The 23,348-nt window shown below is 43.6% G+C and overlaps 1 protein-coding gene across 1 annotated transcript; it reads left to right on the forward strand.

Annotated features, from left to right (window-relative positions):
- The first annotated feature begins 939 nt into the window (after positions 1-939).
- Positions 940-23,075, forward strand: LOC150040145 (uncharacterized). The gene is made up of 5 exons (XM_090327385.1): positions 940-994; positions 4,021-4,102; positions 4,449-4,712; positions 6,638-6,815; positions 22,885-23,075. The coding sequence occupies exons 1-5, from the start codon at positions 942-944 to the stop codon at positions 23,073-23,075; spliced, it is 768 nt and encodes a 255-aa protein (XP_090183511.1). The 5' UTR covers positions 940-941.
- Positions 23,076-23,348: the final 273 nt, after the last annotated feature.

The raw sequence follows: 23,348 nt of genomic DNA on the forward strand, positions 1-23,348 counted from the left end.
TCTTTATTTAGAATTACTATGCTTTCAGATTTGCAATAGAGCAAAACCTTGATACATAAGGCCATATAGTATGAAGCTAATTGAAAGGACCTCCAGGATATTGAAACAAAAGCCATATAACGAATAATTGTTGTCCTTAATGTACTATGTTGTCTCTCATCTCCTTTGCTGTCCCTTGGTTATCTCATATTGTTATAGTATCTCACTTTGTTATCTGATATATTGAATTTATTTGTATTTGGTTATTTGATAGGGAAGGGGGGAAAACCAAGACAGGTGGGGGGTAGGGAAATGGGTACCAAGACATGTGAAAGGGTATCAATGTACGTGAATTAATGCACCTTCTATCTGGCAAATATCATGTAACCCTTTTACTAATTACAATAAAAAATGCAAAAAAAAAAAAGAATTGCTATGCTTTCCCATGGAATCTTTACAACCTCTAACTAGACTTGCAGAGCTATTTCACCAACACGGAGTTGCCTCATGGTTCTGTTCGGGGCTTAGGTCTTTTATTATTTATGTAACAGTTCCCCTACATTATAGTTCTGTTTGACATGCTCAAGTCACTTCCTGTCTCTGATTGGACGCTGAGAGCTGGAGGGCCTCAAGCAGGATTAGATGGGCATGGTTCTGTGGGTATTATCTTCACTTTACACAGGAGCAGAGATGTTCAGACAACCCTTTGCAAACTGTCAACTGTCATGGAGCCTTGTTGGAGTAGAAATAGATATTGAACTCAGGTCTTTGGGACTACAGAGATCTTCAGGATTTGGCTGTGTATGTGTATGTGTAATTATATATATGTATATATATATATAATTTTTTTCAAAGGATTCGGCTAAGAACAAAAATCCCTTTTGAGAAGGAGGAAATCTTTTCAATGTGGAGAAGTATCTTAAAAGGTTCTATATCTGGGTCCTTTCAAACTTGAAATTTATATGCAAGGAATAAAACCAGACGAGAATGGATGGTGTTGGGATGAAACGAACAGGTTTGTGTCTTTTCTGAGCTGATTTGTCTCAGTAAATCCCCAGAAAATATCGCTTGTCTCATTTTCCCTTCAAGCCTTTTGTCTGAGTTTCAGCTGAGAATATTTTTTCCCCCTCTCTCGTTCTTTGTAAATTCTCTTGATTTTGGTTATATAACAGGAGCAAACAATTGCCTTTACTGAACAAATGTCTCAAATGAATAGCTATCAATGGTAATACTAGTAATTAACAGTTTTTTTCTCTGTCGTGCCTGCCCGAAACTGCTTTTATTGATTTATTTTGACTCTGTTCCATATAGGACAATTTTCCAGCTTGCACAAACATATGCTTATCTTCTTTTGGGCCCAACTATCTTGGACTCTATTTCAAAAAGAGCGTTAACTCTTCAGGAAAGAGCTGACAGCAGACCAGAGGAAAGGAATTGGGGTGCCTCAAATGAACTGTACACTGGGAAAGATTATCAATGAGTGTGAAACATAGAGCACCTCTTAGTTTGAAGTTTGACATCCTGGCTTTCCTTTCTGAATGAAATTGGAAATTACACAGAATTGGGGGTGAGCGTGGTGGAGGGTGGCAAGATGGAGGGGTCCATCCAAACAAAAAAAGCCAAGGTCAGAGGGGAGAAACAGTGCAAAGAAAGAACCAGTTGGCTACTGGCAGCTCGCGCTTACTCAGGAGGCTGAACTCAGAGGATTGTGTTATGAGCCCAATCCAGACTAAAAAGCCCGTGAGACTCCATCTTCAAAATATTCAGGAAGAAGTCAGGCTGGAGGCTTAGCTTGAGTTGGAGTGTCAGTCAAACAAGCAAGTGAAGTGAGTCCAAGGCCCTGAGTTTAAACCCTGGTTCTAAATAAAGAAACAAATAACAAAGTAAACAAATAGGCAAGGGCAGGGGAGGAAAAACCAGTCATCAATTCTCCCTTTCTCTCTGCTCTCCTGAGGTCAATCTCAGTTATATGAGTGTCTTTCTTGCAATCCAAGTGAAAAGGTAATTCATGCTACTGAAAAGAGAATTCATTGTGTTATTGAGTTTCTTAAACCCCAGAATTGAACCTTTTATAAAATTAGAGGTGAGAAAATGAAATGACACAGGAATAGCATCCCCCTCAATATATTTGAAACCCCACTGGACATAATCATAGTATGGAATATACAACTTTGTGATCTATTTTTTCAAATCAATAACTTTTCTTCAATGCTTGCACATATATACTCAGTCTTCTTGACTGAGTTGTATTTCATTGGATGGATGCATAGAGCATGCTTAACTAATCACAGTCACCTAGTGTTGTCTATTGGTTCCTTTTTTAGTTTTCTTTTTTTTTTGGCCAGTCCTGGGCCTGGGCATTGTCCTTGAGCTTTCTCAAGGCTAATGCTCTACCACTTGAGTCATAGCACCATTTCTGGCCTTTTCTATGTATGTGGAATCAAACCCAGGGCTTCATGCATGCTAGGCAAGCACTCTACCACTAGGCAGCTGTCTTCTTGAGGGCTCTTCCGTCCTGCAGGCAGATGCTCAGGGTGAAGGACGAGCTGGCAGCGTCCAGAGTGAACGTCCCTGGAAGTCACCCAGCAGCAGATGGAGCTAGTGGATAAATGCAGCCTTGCAGGTGTGGAGTAATTCTAGGGTGCTGGCTCTATGGTGCTGAGTGGAACCCAACCTAGAGCAGAACCATTCCTTCCATGGCCTGCCTTCTGCAGTGGAATTTTACTACATGCTCTTGGAAGCTGGGCTAGCACTTAGACTCAGCAGCTGGAGGGTTCGCTGAGGCCATACACAGCCAACACTCCCACCCCCTCATGACCACAGAGCTAGTGTCAGGAGACAGACGTCCACAGACGGCCGTGCATAAATCTTGCCCACAATGTATTCCTGTGGATGGCAGGATCAGACGGTGGGCACTTGACAGCCAGCTGGCAGTAGTATTGGTACCCTGGAAGTGTCAGCAGGCTTAATTACCAGCCCTTGTGCCAATTCCAGGGCAAACCACCAGCCGTCTCCTCACCCCTGCCACCGCTGCCGCTCCACAAATCCCTGAGGCGACATCAATAATTCATCTGAGAACCAAAAAGTGCCAGGCCTCTGACACTGTTGTCTTCCAGCCTGGTCCTACCTTCTGGGCCTCGCCTGGTGTCCCTGTCTTGTCAAACGTCAGGTGTGGTGTGAGGTGAAGAACGATCTGCGGGGTGGACACGTGTTGTCATTTTCTGAGGAAACAAGTATTAGAGACAGGGATTAAATGCTCCCAATTAGAGGTCTTTCTTGCCAAGCTTCTTCAGGAGAAAAAAAGAATTTTCTCCTCAGTTGATGTGCTATCCTTATGGAGACCTTGGGGGAGGGGCAGAGGGTGGGTATGTGGAATTCATATCTGGGAGCAGGTAGCCATATCAGAAATAATGGCTCGAGGTACTGGGAAAATGTAATCAATATTTACCTGCTGAGAAGTCCCAAGAGGAGAAGGAAATGGACTCCTTCCCTACGGCACAGATTTCATTCTGGTGTCCTGCTTTCTTTGTGTATTTGGCAGCAGGGGAAAAGTGCATGATTTTTTTTTTCTGGTGGTGGTGGGGAGAGTGTTGGGATTGGTGGAATTATTCCATCATCGGCCTGCACACAATAATCCATTATTCAAGCATGACAAACTTAAAATACTCAGTCTGGTCTCCTGGTATCTGCCTGGTTTCTTATTTGTGTCCAAATGAATGCAACCCATGACATACTTTTTAAAAATATTATGATTCTCTCTCTCTTTCTCTCTCTCTCTCTCTCTTCCTCCCTCCCTCCATCCTCCCTGCTATCTTTTGTCTAGAACAATCATTATCAACATTAGGCTTCATTATCTGTGTCGTCAGCTCTGGAGAACAAGAAACTTATGTGGGTTGGTAATGTTTCTCTAGACTTCATTTTAAAAACAACAACAACACACACACACACAAACAAAAAAAACCAACAAAGCTAGACTTGTGACAAAACAAAAGTTCTCTAAAACTCCAATGTAATATAATTTAATTCATTCTTTCCCTGCAGAAGTGTAGCAGCCGGAGTTTCTGTGGCACAAGAGACGACAGAAAAGGTGGCTGATGGCATTAGGCAGAAAAGAAATCTAAAGGTGAGGAACAGAGGAAGCAAGGCCATGCTTGGGGAATCAAGTAGCCGGAGATGTCGCTGCTGGTCCAGTGTCTTAGAATCCACTATATTGCTGAAGGCAATCTCTCATCATACTCTCCAGTTGGATTCCAGGTCCTGAAGAATTGCTGCTATTTCCGCACAGGTGTTGAGGCCAGCCAGACACCCAGCCCCTGTCCCCCACCCTCCACCATGTGATTTCATTTGGCAGGGGTCTGAGGACATTAGTATCCTCATAAGGACCCTAGGGTTGCCTTCTACCATCCAAGCAGGTCCCTGTCCCCTGTGGGAGTCTGCTCAGAACTCATTCAGATCACTGCTTTCTCCAGGGTCCCCAGGAAGAGGAGGGCTACAATGTCTATGAGGTGGATTGCTGGTTGATGGTTCCCCTCGATGCCTGCTCTTCACACACTGAGAAATGGACAACCCAAGGTGATTGCGTGTCAGGACGCAGTGTCAACGGAACCACCGTGGTCTGGCCTGTGGTTCGGGGCATGGTCTCTGCAGTCGAGTCAGCATCAGCTGAGATGCTGTCTAGACCCTGGCACACCTGGCAGCTGGGTGCGAATGGAGGAAAAGAGCAGAGATGTCAGGTAAGGTGCAAGATACCCGGTTAGATCTGAACTGTAGATAGACTGTGAATCATTTTGCCAAAAGAAGTCTGTTTCATGCAATATTTAGATCCTACTTGCCCTCAAAGAAAAAAAAAAGAATCGTTGGTTGTCTGAAATTTAAACATCCTTAGGCACCCGGCATTTATGTGTATCCCAGAAGTTTCAGGGCTTGCTTTGTCTCTGCCCGCTCTTGTCTTTATAGGAGGCTTCTTCTTCATCATCTTGCTCAGATGGGAAATCAGAAGTCATAAAAGGCTTGAGGGGGAAAAGAAAAGGACAAGAATTTTAATGTCCCTACAGCATGAACTCTATTTAGGTTCAGTGATGTGGAACAAGAGTCTTTTCCTATTTTCCTCTCTTTACTGGTGTCCTGTACCAAGACTCAAGATGGACCCAGAAACCATCACTTCCATTCCAAGGATGTTTGTGGGACATTTCTTTCTGATGTAGAAAGAAGGTAGTCTAACGGGCCCGTTGGACAGGTATGCATTCTGTAATTCAGCAGGTAGCTTATGGTTCAAAACCATCCTGGGCAGGAAGTACCTGAGACTTTTTTTTTGCCAGTCATGGGGCTTGAACTCAGGGCCTGAGCACTGTCCTTAGTCTTTTTCTCTTTTTTTTTTGCCAGTCCTGGGCTTGAGCTCAGGGCCTGAGCACTGTCCTTGGACTTTCTCAAGGCTAGAGCTCTACCACTTGAGCCTCAGCACCACTTCGGCTTTTTTCTACATGTGGTACCGAGGAACTGAACCCGGGTCTTCATGCATGCTAGGCAAGCACTTTAACCACTAGGCCAAACTCCTGGCCCATCCTTAGTCTTTTTCTCAAGGCTAGTGCTCTACCACTTGAGTTACAGCACCACTTCCAGCTTTTTTCTATGTATGTATTACTGAGGAATCGAACCTGGGTCTTCATGCATGCTAGGCAAGCACTCTACCGGTAGGCCAAACTCCCGGCCCCGTACCTGACACTCTTATTTCCAATTAACTACTGAAAAAAAAAGCCAAAAGTAGATCTGTGGCTCAAGTGGTAGAGCATTAGCCTTGAGCAAAAAAAAAAAAAAAAGGAAAAAGCTTAGGGACAGTGCCCAAGCCTGAGTTCAAGTCTCAACACACAACACAACACACACAGGAGAATATTAGATAATTCCTTAAGCTTACTCTCCAAACAAAAACTAGCTCCTATGTAGCCAACCAAGGGGTCCTTAAAAGAGTATAGTAGGAAGTAGAGAGAGATTTACTACAGAGGGGAGAGACGACACAGGATAACTTCAGTAGAGAGAGAATGAAATAGAAAAATGGAGGGGAACAGGACGGGGGCGAGAGAGAGGAACAAGAGAGAGGGAGGGAGAGAAGCTTCAAGTAACGGAAGGGTGCAAGGTTGGAATTCGTGACCATGTGAAGGTCACAGGCCCCACATGCTCTTTGAAAGGAAAAACAATGGCTTTATTGAAGGTTGGAGACAAGAGCATACCAAAAGACCTGTCTGTCCATTGGCCAGGAGTGATGGCTTTTTCATCTGATTGGCCAGGGCAGGGGAACTAGAGGTGTGGGTTGTTTACAAGCAGAGTCTTGGTAGAATCAACCCCACCTGGTCCCAGTCCAGGTGCAAGGGTTAAAGAGTTCTGATCCACTGCGAAGCCCGCTGATGGCGGCATGCTTCTTCTCTTCTACCTGGGCTGTGCTTGCTCCTCAGCTTCTTCTTGACAGGGTATTTTAGATTAGACTCGAAGGTTCTACAGGTGCACCCCAAGAAAGAGCTCTCCTACAGATCTCCAGGAACAGGGAAGTTGCTGTTTGATGGCTGGGTTTCAAAGCCTTTTGCCCTCATGTTGATTTTTTTTTTCACAGCTGCAAGGCAGTCTGTAAGCCCTGCCCTTTTACATGACAACGCCCTTGCATTTCTAGATGGAAGAAGAGTGGCTGAAGGGTTGGGGGTACCTCACGTCTCTGGCCTTTCCCTTCGTCATGCAGCCTCAAAGTGAACTCCATCAGCCAGCCATCAAGGGGATGATGTCTCTGCAGCAGCAGACTCTTCTCCAGTCACGCGGCTGTCTGGACACGGGGTCCACAAGCTGCAGACCAGGTAAGCTGGGCCTAAACCACAGGAACTATGAGGTGACTCACCAGTGTCTGGTATGTTGGAAATGTGCTTTGGCAACTGAAAAGCAATGCCATCCCCTGCCTGTAAAGAGCATCCTGGGAAGTAGTTTTAGGGTAACCTTCAGTCTTTTGCTACCCATTCCTCTGCTGTTTTCTGTACAAGGCTGACCTCAGGGACTTGAAGGCCACAAAGATAGATTTTTTAAAAATATGGAATGATTATCAGGGTTTTCTTCTTGTTTTCATTTTTTTTTGGTGTTGAGAGCTCAACTCAAGACCTAGGCGAATGTTTTAAATTTAGATCAAGAATTTGAGAAATTGAGAACAGAGTGTGGTACAGAAAATAATGTTTGCTTGCTGTCCTTTTGTGTCTTTTGAGACAGTGAATTTGAGGTTCTCTGCCTCAGCCTCTCAAGTTCTGGGCTTACAGGTGTGCAAGATCATGCCCAACTCATAGAAAACACTTGGATTGAGGCAAAAGGCACAACCTGGAGTCACTCGGCGTCAGATAGAATTTACTGTTTAGTAGCATTGGCCGTGTCAGAGCTCACACTTAATGTCAGCCATTTACCACCTAATATTTCAGTCAACAGTTGATTTGCCTACACTAAAAAAATTGCGTGATTTAAATACTTATTTGTAGCCGTTATATTTTTATTGTAACTTTATTATAATCTTTCACTCGTTGTACAAAGGAGTTTCACTTCCACATGTCAGTTTATGAGCACATGCATCTTGATCAGCGTCAGTCCTTTCATCGTTCTCAGTAGAAGAGATAAAAAAAAATTGCAATATAGTTTTGGCTTACGATGAATCCCTTTTGAGACTGTGTTTGGGTATCTATTTCTTCTGGAACTAGACCTACCTCCCAACGACAGGGGTGAATACACATCTCAAATAGGGCCAATTCTTTCTCTCTCACCATCCCTCTCATCTTCCTTCTCTTTCTTCTCCCTCTACCTATCTCTCCTTCCTTCTTTGTTGTTGTTGTTGTCGTGGTCCTTGTCCTCCTCCTCCTCTCCCCTCCTCCTCCCCCTCCCTCCTCCTCCCCCTCCCTCCTCCTCCCCTCCCCCTTCCTCCCCCTCCCCTCCCTCCTCCTCCCCCCTCCCCTTCCCTCTTTCCTCCCCCTCCCTCCTTCCTCCCCCTCCCTCTTTCCTCCTCTCCCCCTCCCTCCCCTCCCCCTCCCTCCTTCCTCCTCCTCCCTCCTTCTTCCTCCTTCTTCCTCTTCCCTCCTTCTTCCTCCTCCCTCCTCCTCCCTTTCCTCCTCCCTCCTCCCATTTCTAAGTAGTGGCCTGAAGGGAAACACAGGCATGTAGAGTCTATCTGTGGTCTTGTGCAGACAGACCAAAGCAGAGTGGGGGCCTTCTTGATTGTTGAGCTCCTAGTGTTGCCAGCACCCAAGGTCCTCACATGTGCAGTAGTTGGGACAAGGTTACCTTGCAGAGGTGCCCAGGCCGTCATGGAGAATTGAGAAAGAGATGAGCGGGGTGGGGTTTACAGTCTTTCCGTGTATCCTATCTGCTGTTTGAAATGAAGGCTGTTGGTGGTGTGACCCACTATTTTCTTTCGTTCTTCAGCTTTAAGGAGATGCGGTTGATGTAATAGCTTGTGTACGTTTTCACGTGTGTCATTAGAGGATGTTCCTTGAGTCACCACCAATACCGTGAATAGATCCACAGCATCCCAGCGTGTACTGGAGCCCCTTTGAGGCCTTTCTCTTCATTGCCCTCTAAACCCCAGGCAACCACCGATCTGTTTCCGTCACAAGTAATTTTTATTTTCTAGTATTTTGTGTCCAGGGAACTCTACAATATGTATTCTGTGTTTTGGTCTGGCTTGTTTAATTCAGCATAATAATTTGAAGATATGTTTCTGTTGATCCTCACATCAATAGTCCAGTAGTTCATGATTGATCCATTTGTCTGTTGTTGGGTGGTTTCTCCCCCCCCAACTTTCAATTTCTGACTGAAAATGATGAGTAATAGTGTCTTGTACATTTGGCTATATATCTTTTTGTGGACATAGACTTTCATAGTCTTTCTCTTAAAAGTACAAGGGCATGGGAAAGCTGGTTACATGGCAAATGTATGCTTTTAAAGAAACTACTAAGCCATTTTCTTGTCTGTTGCCTTTCTCTCTGTCTCCTTTTATTTCTCTCTCTTCCTCTATTTTTCTCTTGATTTCTTTCTCCCTCTCTTTGCCTCACTTTGTTTTCTCTTCCCTTCCTCCCTCTCCCTCTCTTCCTTCCCTTCCACCTTTCTCCTCTCTCTTTCTGTCTTTCTTCTCTGCTGGCACAAGGGCTTGAACTCAAGGCCTGGGCACTGTCCCTGAGATTTTTCACTCAAGGCTGGCATTCTTCCACTTAAATCACAGCTCCACTTGTGGCTTTTTGAATAGTTAATTGGACATGAGTCTCATAGACTTTTCCTGCTTGGGCTGGCTTCAAACCAAGATCCTCAGGTCTCAGCCTCTCTGTAGCTCAGATTACATATCTGAGCCCCCAGCCATCTTCCTGCTCTTACACAGCACGATCAATCTTTCCCTTCCTTACTTTTGGTTCAAATCAGTTCTAGTTATGTTTCTTGCAACCCAAGAGTCACGGTAAGTATGGAAGACACTGCTTTGGGGAAATTTATTTGTAGGATTGGGAATCTGCATATTATCAAATAATATTTACTTAGAACAAATAATGCTCAGAAGAAGCCATGTGAAGGCTTGAGCCATACCTAACATGATTTAATCTGATCAGCTCAGGACCAATGATTTTAAACCCTCACACTGGGAGAAATTGCAACCCAAACAGCCCATAAATACTATCATTTATCATCTGATCTCATTCCTTGTTATTCCTGAGAGCAAATGGGATTCACAAACTGAGAGAAGACTAATGGTTGATGTGGTTAATTTGAGCAGTGCTTTTTTTTTTAAATTCTCTAATGAGTTAATAAGAATTTAATAAGAAGTTTATAATTGTTGCCAAAGATGCCTGTGAGGTAGGGAAATGTTCTGCCAGGGGCAGAATATTTGAACCAAGTGATGCAAAGACAAAAGTGGCAGCGTGCCCGAGTTAATGTGGGGCTTTGCCACGTCTAAGGCCACCTCTGGCTGAAGAGCAGGTGAAAGAAGAACAACAGAGGGACTAAGAAGCATGGCTCCAGGCTAGATGGCTTTCTTGAATTCTGATGCGGGCTCCTATCATCTTGTGACCTTGCCCTTGCCCTTGACCACAGGCTTGCCGCTTCCCTGTGCCTCAGTTTCCTACAAAGCAGAGATACCCAAGCATGTTCCCTGTTGATTAAGTTCTCATTGCTGGGACAAACAACAGAGAAAACAACCTAAGAGAAAAGGCATTTGCTCTGTGCTTAAGGTCATTCTGGTAGGAATGGTGCAGGAAAGATCAAAGCAAGTTATGTCCTGGTGGCCAAAGAGGAGAGGGGAGGGATTGAGAGGATGAGGAAGAGAAGGGAGGGAGAAGGAGAAAGTTTGCTTGAGGTGGCTTCCTTTCCCTTTTTCCTCTTACCCTGATTAGGCCCTGGGAGGATTCTGCTCACTTTCAGAGAGATTTCTACCCCTTCATTGGGTCTTCCCTTCAGTTATTGCTCTCAGGAAAGGACTCAGACACAACCCAAGGTGGCCTTTCCTAACTTCCTAGGTTTCCCCCAAGCCAATCAGGATGCCATTCAAGACTAACCATCACACTGCCTCTGCTGTGCTTCTCTCTCTCCCTCTCTCCCTCTCCCTCTCCCTCTCTCCCTCTCTCCCTCTCTCCCTCCCCCCTCCCCCTCCCTCCCTTTCCCTCCCTCTCCCTCCTTCTCCCTCCCTCCCTCCCCCCTCCCCCTCCCTCTCCCTCCTTCTCCCTCCCTCCCCCTCCCTCCCCCTTCTCCTCCCTCTCCCCCCCTCCTCTGTGTGTGTGTGTGTCCTGGGCTTGAACTCACAGTTTGGGTGCTGTCCTTGAGCTTTTTTATTCAAGGCTAGCACTTGAGCCACATCTCCTCTTCTGGCTTTTTTTTTCTTATTATGGCTAATTGGAGATAAGAGTCTCACAGACTTTCCTACCTGGGCTGGCTTTGAACCATGATCCTCAGACCCCAGCCTCCTGAGTGGCTGGGATGAGAGCTATCGGTTTCTCTCAGGGTTCTTTAGAAGATAAAATGGGTTGATAGTCAGGGGTGCAGGGGACGCCAACAGCAGTCAACACAGTTAGCAAATGTTCATCCACAGTTTTATCACAACGACTGTTGGTAGGTTCATCATGCATAGCATTCTCCCCAGTTGAGTGCAGGAAATTCACTTTTCCCATTTCTCACTTAGATGTTTCGGACAGTCTGCTTTAAAACAATGGATCATCATTTTCATTACTGATGAGAATCTGGGGGTTCAGTAACATGAACAAGTGGCCAACTGATGGAGCCAGTTTTCCAACCCAGAATGGCGGGTCCCTAACGGGCATGCTTTCTTCTATGTACTGTTTTGAAGCTGTCCTAGACTCCAGGGACTCCAAGGTCAGCTTAGAGCTGTCTTGTGCTTAGATGCAGGAGAGAAAGAGCTCTTCCACAGGAATGAATGCTCAGGATTTCTATCAGTTCTCCTAAGATCCAGATGGGACCTGAGGGCTTTGGGTGAAGAAGGCCTTGTGAGCCTTTTCTGTCTTAGGGCAAAGCCAAGGGAGCCCACCATATCCTGTAGGCCAGGGGGTCATTTCCCAGCATGTAGCTTTTCCTCCTCACTGCAGCTCTGTGAGGCCTGGGATAGGAAATGTTGGCAGGTATCTCTGAAGCCATGGGCCCTCAAGTGTGGTCAACCTCACTACTCAGGTGTCTCGTGACTCAGAGGAAACCGGTATGCCTGTGAGTGCATGCCACCACTCGAGCTCAGGGCCTGGGTGCTGTCCCTGAGCTTTTTTTGCTCAAGGCTAGCATCAATGTCAACTGAGCCACAGCGCTCCTTTTGGTCTTTTAGAGGGGGCAGTAGTTAATTGGTGAATCTCAGGGATATTCCTTTCTGGGCTGGCTTTGAACTGTGATCCTCAGATCTCAGCCTCCTGAGTAGCTAGGAGGACTGGCACGAGCCCATCAGCACCCAATCCGTTATCCCAGTTTTACAGGTCTGGAAAGTAGATTGGTGGGGCTCAAGTTCCTAACCCAGAAGTGATTTTAATGTGTAAATGATGGAAATGGGATTCCAACTCCGGTCTCTACTGATCTGAACACTTAAATTGCTGACATGGCTGAGTGGGAAGGTAGCCAGGTGGTTTGGTTATACAACTGATCCATTCCCAGGGTCTCTGTGTCCTAAGAGGTGCAGTTTTCCACGTTGGGTGGTTAGACAGATGAATTAGTTGGGTGATCCATTCCTGTTAGTAGTGGAACAGTCTCTGGGTAGCACATTCCTCAGGTTCTGGGGTGATTTTGCTTCTTCCTTCCTTGTCATGCTCAGCTCAAGGGCTGTAGACTCATTTTATAATTCTCTGTCTTCCTTCCTGGCTAGCCCGGCTCTGGCTGCATCTGCTTTGATATGCGTTCCTGGTTTGATCTCTTATTTATGAGAGGCAGTTTTCACAGACAAAACAGAGAAGCAGGCCTTTCCATCCCAGCAGCAAATGTTTGCCTCACTTCTGGAGCAGGAGGCAGGCAGCCATGGCTTGACTGCTCTGTACCCGCACCTGAGACCAGGGCCAGAATCTGGACACTGGGTGGGGACATTTAGCTCATCGCCGTATTTTGCACCCACTGCACAAATGGGCCGTGTATTTACACCCAGGCTCGGCTCGGCCTCGGGGAGACCCAATGCTTTCCCTCCCCTGCACCACCTATTAATATATCGAAACACTAACCCACTGTGTGGTGGTGTTGAGAGATCAGACTTTGCTGGAGTCATGACAGGATAATGAAATTACAAGGGTGGGGACCCTCCTGACAGATCAGTGACCTGTAAAAAGAGAAAGGGAGATTAGACTTCCCCTTTCCTCTACCTGTGAAGAAAGAGATAACGAGAAAGCACCAAGGACTCCATACAGAAAGAGCTCTCACCAGAGGGCAGCCAAGCTGGATAACCTGGGTGCCAGACTTTCAGCTCCTCTGAATGTAAGAGAGAGATGTTTGTTACTTTTCACCGTATGGCATTTTGTTCAAGGACAAATGAAGATAGATTGCTCTTTGTCCAGAGAAGCCAATCTAGATTGCTGGATCCACTTTGAGTTTGCTAATGTAGATGGGCAGTTAGCAACTCCAGCAGAATGAAGCCTAAACTGAATGGAGGTGGCTGTGAGCCGTTTGAGTTTAGGTGGTTTGGGAAATATAACTTGAAAGGACAGGCATGTCTGGAGAGTGCTGTCTCCCTTACTGGTTTTGGCATATTTAAGTTAGGGAATCCTCAATTTACTTTGAAATTAGTTCTTTTGAAAAACATATCCTACAAAGTTGATGTAATGGTATATTTTATGTTATATGAACTTCAATTTTAAAATGTAGTAATCAACCAAATTAATCTATTAGGGTCTAGATTTATGTATTAATATGTTAATCAATTAATGTATTTACTAATCTACAGATATAAATCTATAAATCTGTCTACAGAAGTATAATCTATACACAGTACATGCATTTATATATAATATATTTAGTGTATATATTACAGCATATACAATCCAGTAATATACACTATACTATTTATATACTATATATACTATACTACTATATATTATATTTAATAATATAATTATACCATATTCTAAATGTTTTTATAATGTGTTGTAAGTATATAATATAATACATTTATAAATATAGGGGCTGGGAGTTTGACTCAGTGGTAAAGTACTTGCCTAGAATGCACAAAGACCTGGGCTCTATTCTTGAGTAAAGCCCAAGGACAGTGCTCAGGCCCTGAGTTTAAGCCCCAAGATTGGGAAAAAAAATAAATATAATCTATAAACATATTTTCTAATAATATAATATACTATAATAAGAGTGTATATTACAAATATATTAAACATGCTAGCTATATATTAGTACATTATATATCAATACATTACATACTAGTATATATTAATCCATACTCTGACCAATAAATGAGTTTATATTGACAAAAATTTACATGAACATGATTCTGTGTCATAGAGCTATGATAATGGATGAATGGGTATGTGCCAGCCCAAATGGGTCTTTGAAAATAATGTCAAGGATAAACAAATGCTGCAGGGAATAGATGAAACTATACCACAGTTCTATATGTTGTTGCATGTTGTTTATGGGATTTACACATGGCTTTAGTAATCTCTCCAGCAAACACATGAATAAGAAGATTGCTCAGCTGATAAAGAGCAAGCTGTCTATAAAGCCTGAGTGAACTTGGGAGAGGCAACGAGGAAAATTCCAGTGTTACTGAGTGTTATTCTAGATGTTAAATACACCCTAACGGATGTAAATAAACATTAACTTTTAATTGCAGAGGGTGGATATGTAGGTGTTGGGTTTATTATGCTGTATACCTTTCTATATAATTTTTTTCTCATTTAAAACCACGCTTGGTTATGCACAGAATGCTGTTAGAAAACAGAAAAGAAAATGGCCTCAGTGCTTGTTTGGGGAAGAGGAGTGGGGGTCAGAGGTGGTGGGACATTTATTTGTGCTTTGTGAGATGAGGGCAGCTGCCTAAAAACTATGCCCCTTTCCTGTCTGCTGTTCAAAGGTGGTGTTAGGAGAATGTGCCTGCAGGGGTGTAGCGAGCAGAGAATTAAACTTAATTAAACATGGAGAAGAATCCCTGGGTACAGAATTTGTGCTTAATGATTATTAACTGCTATTGGTACACGGATGTTACACATGATATATATATATATATATATATACATATTTAAATTATGCCATCTGTTTTGTTTGTATTTTTGGAAGCTTATTTAAAAGAAACATTAGTATATGTCTTCTAACTTCTGGTAGTGTTTGACTTTTTTTTCCCCTTCCTAAGGTAGAAAAAAAGCTGTATTGGCTTGGTGATGCTTTTCTCAACTTGTTACATGTATTTACAAATAGCTAGGTACAAACATACACAACGCATACACCATCCATGCACCTGTCATGATCTATTCATCCATCTCTGTCTACACTTACATACATGACATGAGTGTGTGCATTGATGCATACAGTACTTACCCAAGGAATGTACGTTTCCACCATTAAGTTGGCTACTCCACACCGTATGAAAGACAGAACCGAGATGCCTGGGTTCCTTGTTCTAGAGCCCAAGGCTCTAGAACGTGCAATTGTAGTGATCTGAGAGAAAGGCTTTAATCTGAGGCAACTGGTGCACTAGCATGGCATAGAAGAAAGGCCTCACACTAGTAGTCAGCAGTTTCAACTAGCCGGCAGGTGTGTGCTTTGTGTAACTCCTACATTGTTTTAAACTCAATTAATGAATAAAAAAATCCTAAATGGTGTTTGATCTTGGGTAAGTTACATCTCCTCTGTCTCTCTCTCTCTCTCTCTGTCTGTCTGTCTCTGTCTCTGTCTGTCTTTCTCTCTCTCTCTCCCTCTCCCTCTCTCTCCCTACCCCCCTTATAACCTGAAAAATGAAAGTTAATGCTGTTTCAGTGAGCCCTAAATGAGAGATTGCCAAGTATGTATTGTCGTGCACACTGCGTAACTCAGCGCCTCGTGAGTCTTTGACTTTAGTCTCTAATGGCAGGGCGTCGCTTTCCAGTCTGATGAACCGAGAAGCAATGTTGATGGCTTTTTCATTCCACTTCAGAATTCAATAGCCGCAGTGGGCACTGCAGCCACATGACCTCCAGATGTCCTTTGAAGGAACTGCTCCTCCTGTAGGCGATGGGCTGGGAAGTGGTGATGCCTGGCCTGGGGGTGGGGAGTGGGGTGCTGGATTGGGGCCCATGGTTGAGCTCCAGAGCCTTGTCTTCCTTTGGGATTTCAGACTAGGTGTCCCAGGATGGTAGGAGAAATGGCTCAGATTCTTGGATGATGGGCAGGACAGTGGTTAAACGAGATGACAGAATGAACAATTTGCAGAAGTCCTCCCTGCAGGTTCTGTCACGGATGGTCCCCAACATGGGAATCTCCTAAGAGGCCTCTCAGACTTATGAACTGAAACACATGTAATACGATCGAGTGGACATGAATGCATTGTGTATCTTTGTATGTCTCATCCTAGCATCAGACCCAACACAGGACACAGCTCAGTGGGAGTTCATTCATTCTGCCTCTGAATAGCTACTTTGCTAGTCCTGGACCTAGGTGTTGTCCCTTAGCTCCTTTCATTCAAGGCTGGCACTCTACCACTTGAGCTACAGCACCACTTGTGGCTTTTTCTGTAATTAATTGAAGATGAGAGTCTTGAGGACGTTTCTGTCTGGGCCATTTCTGTCTGGGCTGGCTTTGAACTGTGATCCTCAGATTTTATCTTCCTGAGTAGCTAGGATGACAGATATGAACCACTGGTACCTGGCTTTTTTTTTTGCCAGCCCTGGGTTTGAGCTCAGGGCCTGAGCACTGACCTTGGATTTTCTCAAGGCTAGAGCTCTACCACTTGAGCCTCAGCACCATTTCCGGCTTTTTTCTATGTATGTGGTACTGAGGAATCGAACCCGGGTCTTCATGCATGCTAGGCAAGCACTTTAACCACTAGGCCAAACTCCCGGCCCTGCTTTTTAATTTTTAAAGTATTTCATAGGAAAATTTCCAACGTGTACAAAAAGTAGGACAATTATATAATAAACTTCCAGGCACTAATCCCGTGGCTTCCACAGTCATTAACATTTACAGGTCTGGGTCCAGATCTTCTCCCAAGCTTTTATTTCTATAATAATTTAAAGCAAATAAGATATTCTAGCATTTTACTCACAAGTACATTAGTATGCATCAATAACAGATAAAGACATTTAAAGGCCACATCGACATTTGACAATAATTTCTTATGTCTCATCTGTTGCTTAGTGAGTGTTCAACATTCTATATTTGCCTTAGAAATATAGTTATGGCTTTTTTTTCAGAGCAAGATTCAAATTCCTTACATTGTAACTATAGTAATGGTTTAGGACCATCAGTTACAATAGCGAATATCCTTTTCTCTACATGCTTATTTGTCTTACAGATGCCCCATATTCTGGATTTGACTGATGATAATCATATTTCTTCCCAACATCATACTCTGTGCCCTTTATTTCAAACTATATGTGTCCTTTACATACAGCCAGAGGCATTACTTGTCTTCTTGTGGTTGAAAATAGTGATTACCAAAGGATGCACATTTCAAGTTATTTATTCATAGGTGTTCTCCTATTAAAAACCATTTGAGGGGCTAGTAGCATGGTAGAGTGCTTGCCTAGCATTCATGAAGACCCAGGTTCGATTCCTCAGTATCATATATATGGAAAACAGCTGTGCTGTGCTCAAGTGGTAGAGCTCTAGCCTTGAGGAATGCCCAAGGACAATGCTCAGGCCCTGAATTCAAGCCCTAGGTCTGGCAAAACAAAAAACAAAAACATTTGATGCTGGGTGCCGGTGGCTCATACCTGTAACCCTAGCTACTCAGAAGGCTGAGATGAGAGGATCTCAGGTCTCACACATGTTAGGTAAACATCCTGCATTGAGGAAGGCTTTCATGTGGTAGGCAAACTAAATCCCTAGCTTATAACCTCTGATTTTTTTTAAAGCTCCCTGCTTTCAAGATACAAAAAAGTGCCTGTAGTTTCTCTTGCTCATCTCCTAATGAGCCCTAAAATCCAGCACTTCCCAGGTAGCCATACTTACTTTTCATAGGGAATTGCATATAGAAACAATTCATTACGAATGGGCTGGGACACTAATAGTCAATGTTTGGAAACACACACTGTTTTAGTAAAAAGAACATAAGTCCTGGATCCAGGCCGATATATTCTTGGTTCAGATAAAAGTTACTCCTTAAAAAAATGTGTTTTGATTTTCTATTTGCTTGTGTTTTCACTTAGGTACAACGTGACACAAGCCTTGTATGTGTGTGATATCTATTTATATGTGTGAAGGGACAATTTAAAACTAAAAATAACAACACCGTTATTAACATAAAGATTAATAGAAATAACTGAAGTTTTTTTCCCCTGTTGGCATACATCCCACTCTGAATATGAATCCAAATATTTACATGGAAACCACTCAAGTTTGGTCTCTGAAGGATTGTGCTGGTAATTTTTTTTTGTTTGTTTTTGTTTTTTTTTGCCAGTCATGGGCTTGAGCTCAGGGCCTGAGCACTGTCCTTGGACTTTCTCAAGGCTGGAGCTCTACCACTTGAGCCTCAGCACCACTTCCGGCTTTTTTCTATGTATGTGGTACCAAGGAATCGAACCCGGGTCTTCATGCATGCTAGGCAAGCACTTTAACCACTAGGCCAAACTCCCGGCCTGTGCTGGTAATTTTACACACAAGTCACATGCTCTTTTTTTTGTCTCTACAACCTTCACCTGTATCCTTCCAGCCTTTCAGTGCTGATGTTAAGTACGTGAAGTTAGCAGCTGGTCTATAAGTTAATAAGGAACCTTGCCCCACCCCAGTTCTTCCCTGACCTCAGATTCTACTCAGTAATAGGATCCCCTAGCACCCTGGCACTTGTGTCTAGTTGATGATCCTTTGGGGGGATTCCTGCACTCTCTTCCTATGTGGTAGTCTGTTAGAAGGACTTTTTGGGGGGATTCCTGCACTCTCTTCACGTGTAGTGGTCTGTTAGAAGGACTTGGCAGAACTTAGCCAAGTCCTGTGGTTAATTTAATGTCATGTCCTTACTATATAGGACACACACAACCAGAGGAGAGTAGGGTACAAAGGTTGGGGAGTGCCCCAAGTGTGGGAGTGCCTGTCCTCGTGGGGCAGGCCAACTTGCCACCCATTGATATGTCTTCCAATCAGTGAGGTCCCTGTTTATGAAGGTTTCATTACAATCACCATTGACCCACCAATCAAATCAATGGCCAGTCGATTGAATTCAACCTCCAGACTCCTTCACTTCCCTGGAGGCCCAGTGGCTGAAAAAATCCAAGCCCTCTAGTTATCTGGACTTTTTTTCCCCCCTACTGACCAGTGTCCATCCCCAAATCATCTCTATCACTTGGGCCACACCTCTACTTCCAAGTTACATGGATTCTAATTCAACCGACCTGAACTGGGCTATGGACATTTCTATCACTGAAAATGTACTCAGGCAATTGTTTGCTAGATGATGAAGGTTGCAGTTAGAAGTGTTCACAGACAAGTGTGCGTGTGTGTGTGTGTGTGTGTGTGTGTGTGTTCTCTGTCAGTTGAGAGGACCCTGAAGAAATAACAGTGTAATAACAAGCCCTCCTGGAGAGTCAGCATCCTGGTTTTAGGTAAAATCTGGAGTCTTAAAATGCCAGAAAATAGAGAAGCAGCAAAGACCAGTCCCCACTCTGAGGGGAGTTGGGGGGGCTAGGCAGGTCAAAAGCATATAGAAGTCGACTGGACAAACTTCTGATGGCTGAGGCTAGAAGAATTGTTCAACCTAAACATCAAGTAGAGTTGGATGGTAGCCCAGTGTATAAGATAAAATATCTACAAGTGCATACTGTTTAGGTAAATCATTTAAATAAAAATCTTCCATAAAGAAGAAATCTTAAATAATTTACTTGGACATTCTTTATTCAAGGAGGGAGATAGCTAGTTCTGACTGCCTTCAGTGTGTGAGGAAACCTGAAAAGCCAAGTTTACCACCACCAGCCATAATTTCTTTTCTTTTTTTTGTGGGGGGGGGTCTGGTGCTTGAACCCAGGACCTTGTCCTTGGTGGGTGAATACTTTGCCATTAAGCGACACCCAGCCCTACCAGCCATAATTTCATGTGGACTACATGGACCCTACATAGCACAGTACAGCGCTGTACCTTAGTGTGCTTTTCCTCTAAAAGACTCAGTGTCATCAGGAGAATAAATGCATGGAGGCTTGGAACCTTCCAAAACCTATTTGACCAGTAGCACTATTCAAACTGTCAAGGTGATCTCAAACAAGTCAGAGAAACAGCGATGTGGAGACCTGACGGCGAAATATACTTTCCAGGCCCTACATGGGAATCTCAGCATGGAGAAAGGACGTCCAGTGAACCCAGAGGTAGCTAAAATTCAGTAACATGTCACTATGGGCTTATTAGTTGTGATGAGTGCTAGTGCAAGATAGTAAAAATAAGAAGACCCATGCCCAGGCTGTATGGAGACCCTGTCTTCTTTCCAGGACTTTTTTTTTCTTCTTCTTCTTCTGTGAATTTAAACTTGTCTTACAATGAAGAGTTTCTAGTTAAAAGAAAATGCTCTTCTTTTGCAGAGTCTCAGCTGAATGGAAAGGGAGAAAATGACTCATTATACCACCCTGTTCCCAAACCCATTCACTATGTTCCTAAGTAGAAATTGGATTATCTAACTGTTACACCGGAGGTGTGACTTTCTAATAGACTTAACATTTTTTCAGGTGGTATTTACATCTTAAAAGAGGCTCTTTACTCAAATCTCAAAAAAATACCCAGGAGAGGGATTTCTGAGCAGAGCCTTTTGAAGCTGTATGCCTGTGATGCCATAGGCCATCTAGGGAGGGCAGGCGGACAAAACCACAGAGCTCCACCCACTTTCCAACAGGCTTCTGAGCTCTGCCTAGGCAAAAGGTACTGGCCTTTGCACAATATACTTAATTAAAATTTCAACGGACTATCGAATTAGAGACAGAACTCAGTGCATGGGAGGGAAGATGGTGAATGATACCAGACAGATCAGGGTTTAATTATGAGGGCAACAATTACACCTTTATAGCTTGGGTGTTGCTGTGTGATGCTTGGGTCTTGCTGGTTCCTAGGTACCTTATTGTGTGTGTTCGAGTGGCAGTAAGTGTGAACTTTAGTCACAACTCTACTTCAGGCTTTCTGTGGTTAGCTGGTGGTAAGGATCTGATGGCTTTTTCCGGCCCATGCTGGCTTCAAATCATGATCCTCAGATCTCAGCCTCCTGAGTAGTTAAGATGACCGGCCTTACAAGGGATAATGATAAGATGTATTATGCCTAAGTGACATAATACACACAAAATACCAAATATAGTATCTAACACACAGAGCATGCTTGAAAAGGTGATGGTTGTGATTTATTACTAGCACCACCGCTATCACCATTATCCACCTCTTCTTCACTGGCTCTTTCATTCAGAGCTGAGGACAAGTTACTAGCATTCCTAAGCTTCATTTACTCATGTAAAAGGCATAGGGGTGGGGGCAGGGGTGGGAGTGGTGTAAAAGTGGAGGTTCTATACACCATTCCTGTGATGATTGCCAAAGAAATGCTTCTGCTGTGGGGTTTTCACTAGTGTAAGGGCACACATGTTTTTGTCTATTTCTACCTAACATCTCTATCAATCTGTCCATCCATCCATCCATCCGTCCATCTATCTAATCTATTGTTATCATATCTGTCTGTTGCCTCTATTTCTATCCTTTATTAATCTATCTGCACATCTATCCTGTTTGTTTCTTTGTCTCTGTTTAATATTTAAACGCACAAGTCCAAGTTATCCTAGGCCTGGTTAAGAAAGCAGAACTGCACTGGAATGTGTTGTTACTAATAACGGCAAGGAACGCTTACATGATTTCACATGAATTCTTGGTTTTGAAAAGGCGCTGAGAGATTTGTGTCTCAGAGGAGATTCTCAGATAGTGCATACACATAAAGGGAACTTTACTCTGCAGTAATTTAAGGGATTTTTTAAAAAAATTTGTTTTGGATGAGACCTCACTACCCCCAGCACCATGAATTGAGAGTATAAAATAAATCTGAAGCCAGGAGCTTGTCTCAACTTCAGGGTTTTGCCTCATGACACATATATTTTGAATTAAAATATTCTTGGTGTTTTCTTACTGGTGGCACCGAGGCCAGGAAGAAATCATTAGTAATTCTGGGCACTTTGAAGCTTGGAGTCAGGCATGTTTCTTTTATTTTCCAATGTACTTCTCCATATTGTAGAATCTTTGCAGAGCAGTTGGACAATAAATATTGAAAAATTTATAGTCACAGCGCAGTGATTAAATATGCTTTGTTATCTCGGTCGTCTTTGTCTCTCCATTGACACCTGTCTGCAATCACACTAAGATACCCATTTACTTCCTCTGTCCCAGCCAGGAAACACGCAGACAAAATATTCAGGTTGCCTGCCTGAGCTCAACTCTCCGATGTCTTGGATTAATGAGGAATCTAGCATGGAAAACGAAGGCAGAGAACTGGGAGAGAAGTTCTCCTAGGAATGGTAAAACACGTTCACTGAGGATACACAGGCATTCTTGTGCAGTTCAAAGCCAGGCATGGGGGTAGCTTAAGCTTATCATCCTAGCTACGTGAGAGGCAGAGACCTGGATTTACAGGCCAGCCCTGCCCAAACCCACCACCACTAAAACGAAAATGCTTTCAGGATTCCATCTCAGCCAAAGGCTGGGGCATGGTAGCGATAAACTGTCATTTCCAGCCACCCGGGGAAGCGTATGAGAGATTGGCATAACTGAGGTCAGCCCTGCCATAATGCAAGATGCTGTCTTTAAAAAAGAAATCCACAAGTGGCTCACTCCTGCCGTCCCAGCTGCTTGGGAGACTGAGATCTGAGGGTCAATGGCACAAAGCCCTCCCAGGCAGGAAAATCTTTAAGAATCTTATTTCCAATTAGCTACCAAAAATCTAGAAGTAGAGCTGTGGCTCAAAGGGTAGAGGTATCAGCTTTGAGTGACAAAGCTAAGGGAAAGAAGCCTTGAGTTCAAGGTCTTACCCAGGGTGAGATTGATTGGAGCACAGTATACCTGTGTGGACATATAATCACAAACTTCCTTCCTGTATCACTACTATAAGCCAATAAAGATAATTACCAACACCCACATAAGTGCCGGCAGAATGTGGGCCTAGCAAGTGTGAAGCCCTGAATTCAAATCTCAGCATCACCAAAAATCATATTCCCCAACTCTTGTTTTTCACCATGACTTTACCTAGCCGTACATAGATAGTTGGTTAATTTTTTTTCTTTTCTGGATGATTTCATTTTCTTTCTTCAGCAATCCTCCAGGGATTTGGTGGTTATGGAACCTACAGATGCCTGCCCATGTCCTGTGGTATTCATAGCGTAGACTCTGTGCACCCATGCCAGGCCTCGCCTTCTTTAGATCCTGGCTCCAGTTCCCCAATATGCAACTTTAGGAACATTATTTCATCTCTCTGTGACTCAGTTTCCTCATGTGCAAGATGAGGATGGTAACGTCAGATCGCCCGTAAGCAGAGTTGCAAATAAAGACTCTGTAAAATTGGATACAAATGAGATGTTTAACTCACTGTTACTTTACTCAGGCTTTCCAGTAAATGTAAGTGATCAGAGACAATCTCTTGTATTTAGATCCTGACAACCTTTGTTTTTTGATGCCAGTCTTGAGGCTTGAACTGGGAGTCTGGATGCTGTTCCTGAGGGGATGTTTTTGTTTGTTTGTTTTTTTCTCAAGCTACTTGCTATACCACTTGAGTTACA

The sequence above is a fragment of the Megascapheus bottae genome, unplaced genomic scaffold, assembly GCF_031878675.1.
Source record: "Megascapheus bottae isolate mThoBot1 unplaced genomic scaffold, mThoBot2.hap1 HAP1_SCAFFOLD_118, whole genome shotgun sequence".
In the NCBI taxonomy this organism is placed as follows: domain Eukaryota; kingdom Metazoa; phylum Chordata; class Mammalia; order Rodentia; family Geomyidae; genus Megascapheus; species Megascapheus bottae.

Excerpts from the sequence above, each read along its gene's own strand:
- LOC150040145 (XM_090327385.1), top strand. The coding sequence starts at position 942 with ATGCAAGGAATAAAACCAGACGAGAATGGATGGTGTTGGGATGAAACG. Across the intron at positions 4,713-6,637 it reads GAAAAGAGCAGAGATGTCAG|ATGGAAGAAGAGTGGCTGAA; the intron begins GTAAGGTGCAAG and ends TTGCATTTCTAG. Across the intron at positions 6,816-22,884 it reads GTCCACAAGCTGCAGACCAG|CAATCCTCCAGGGATTTGGT; the intron begins GTAAGCTGGGCC and ends TTCTTTCTTCAG.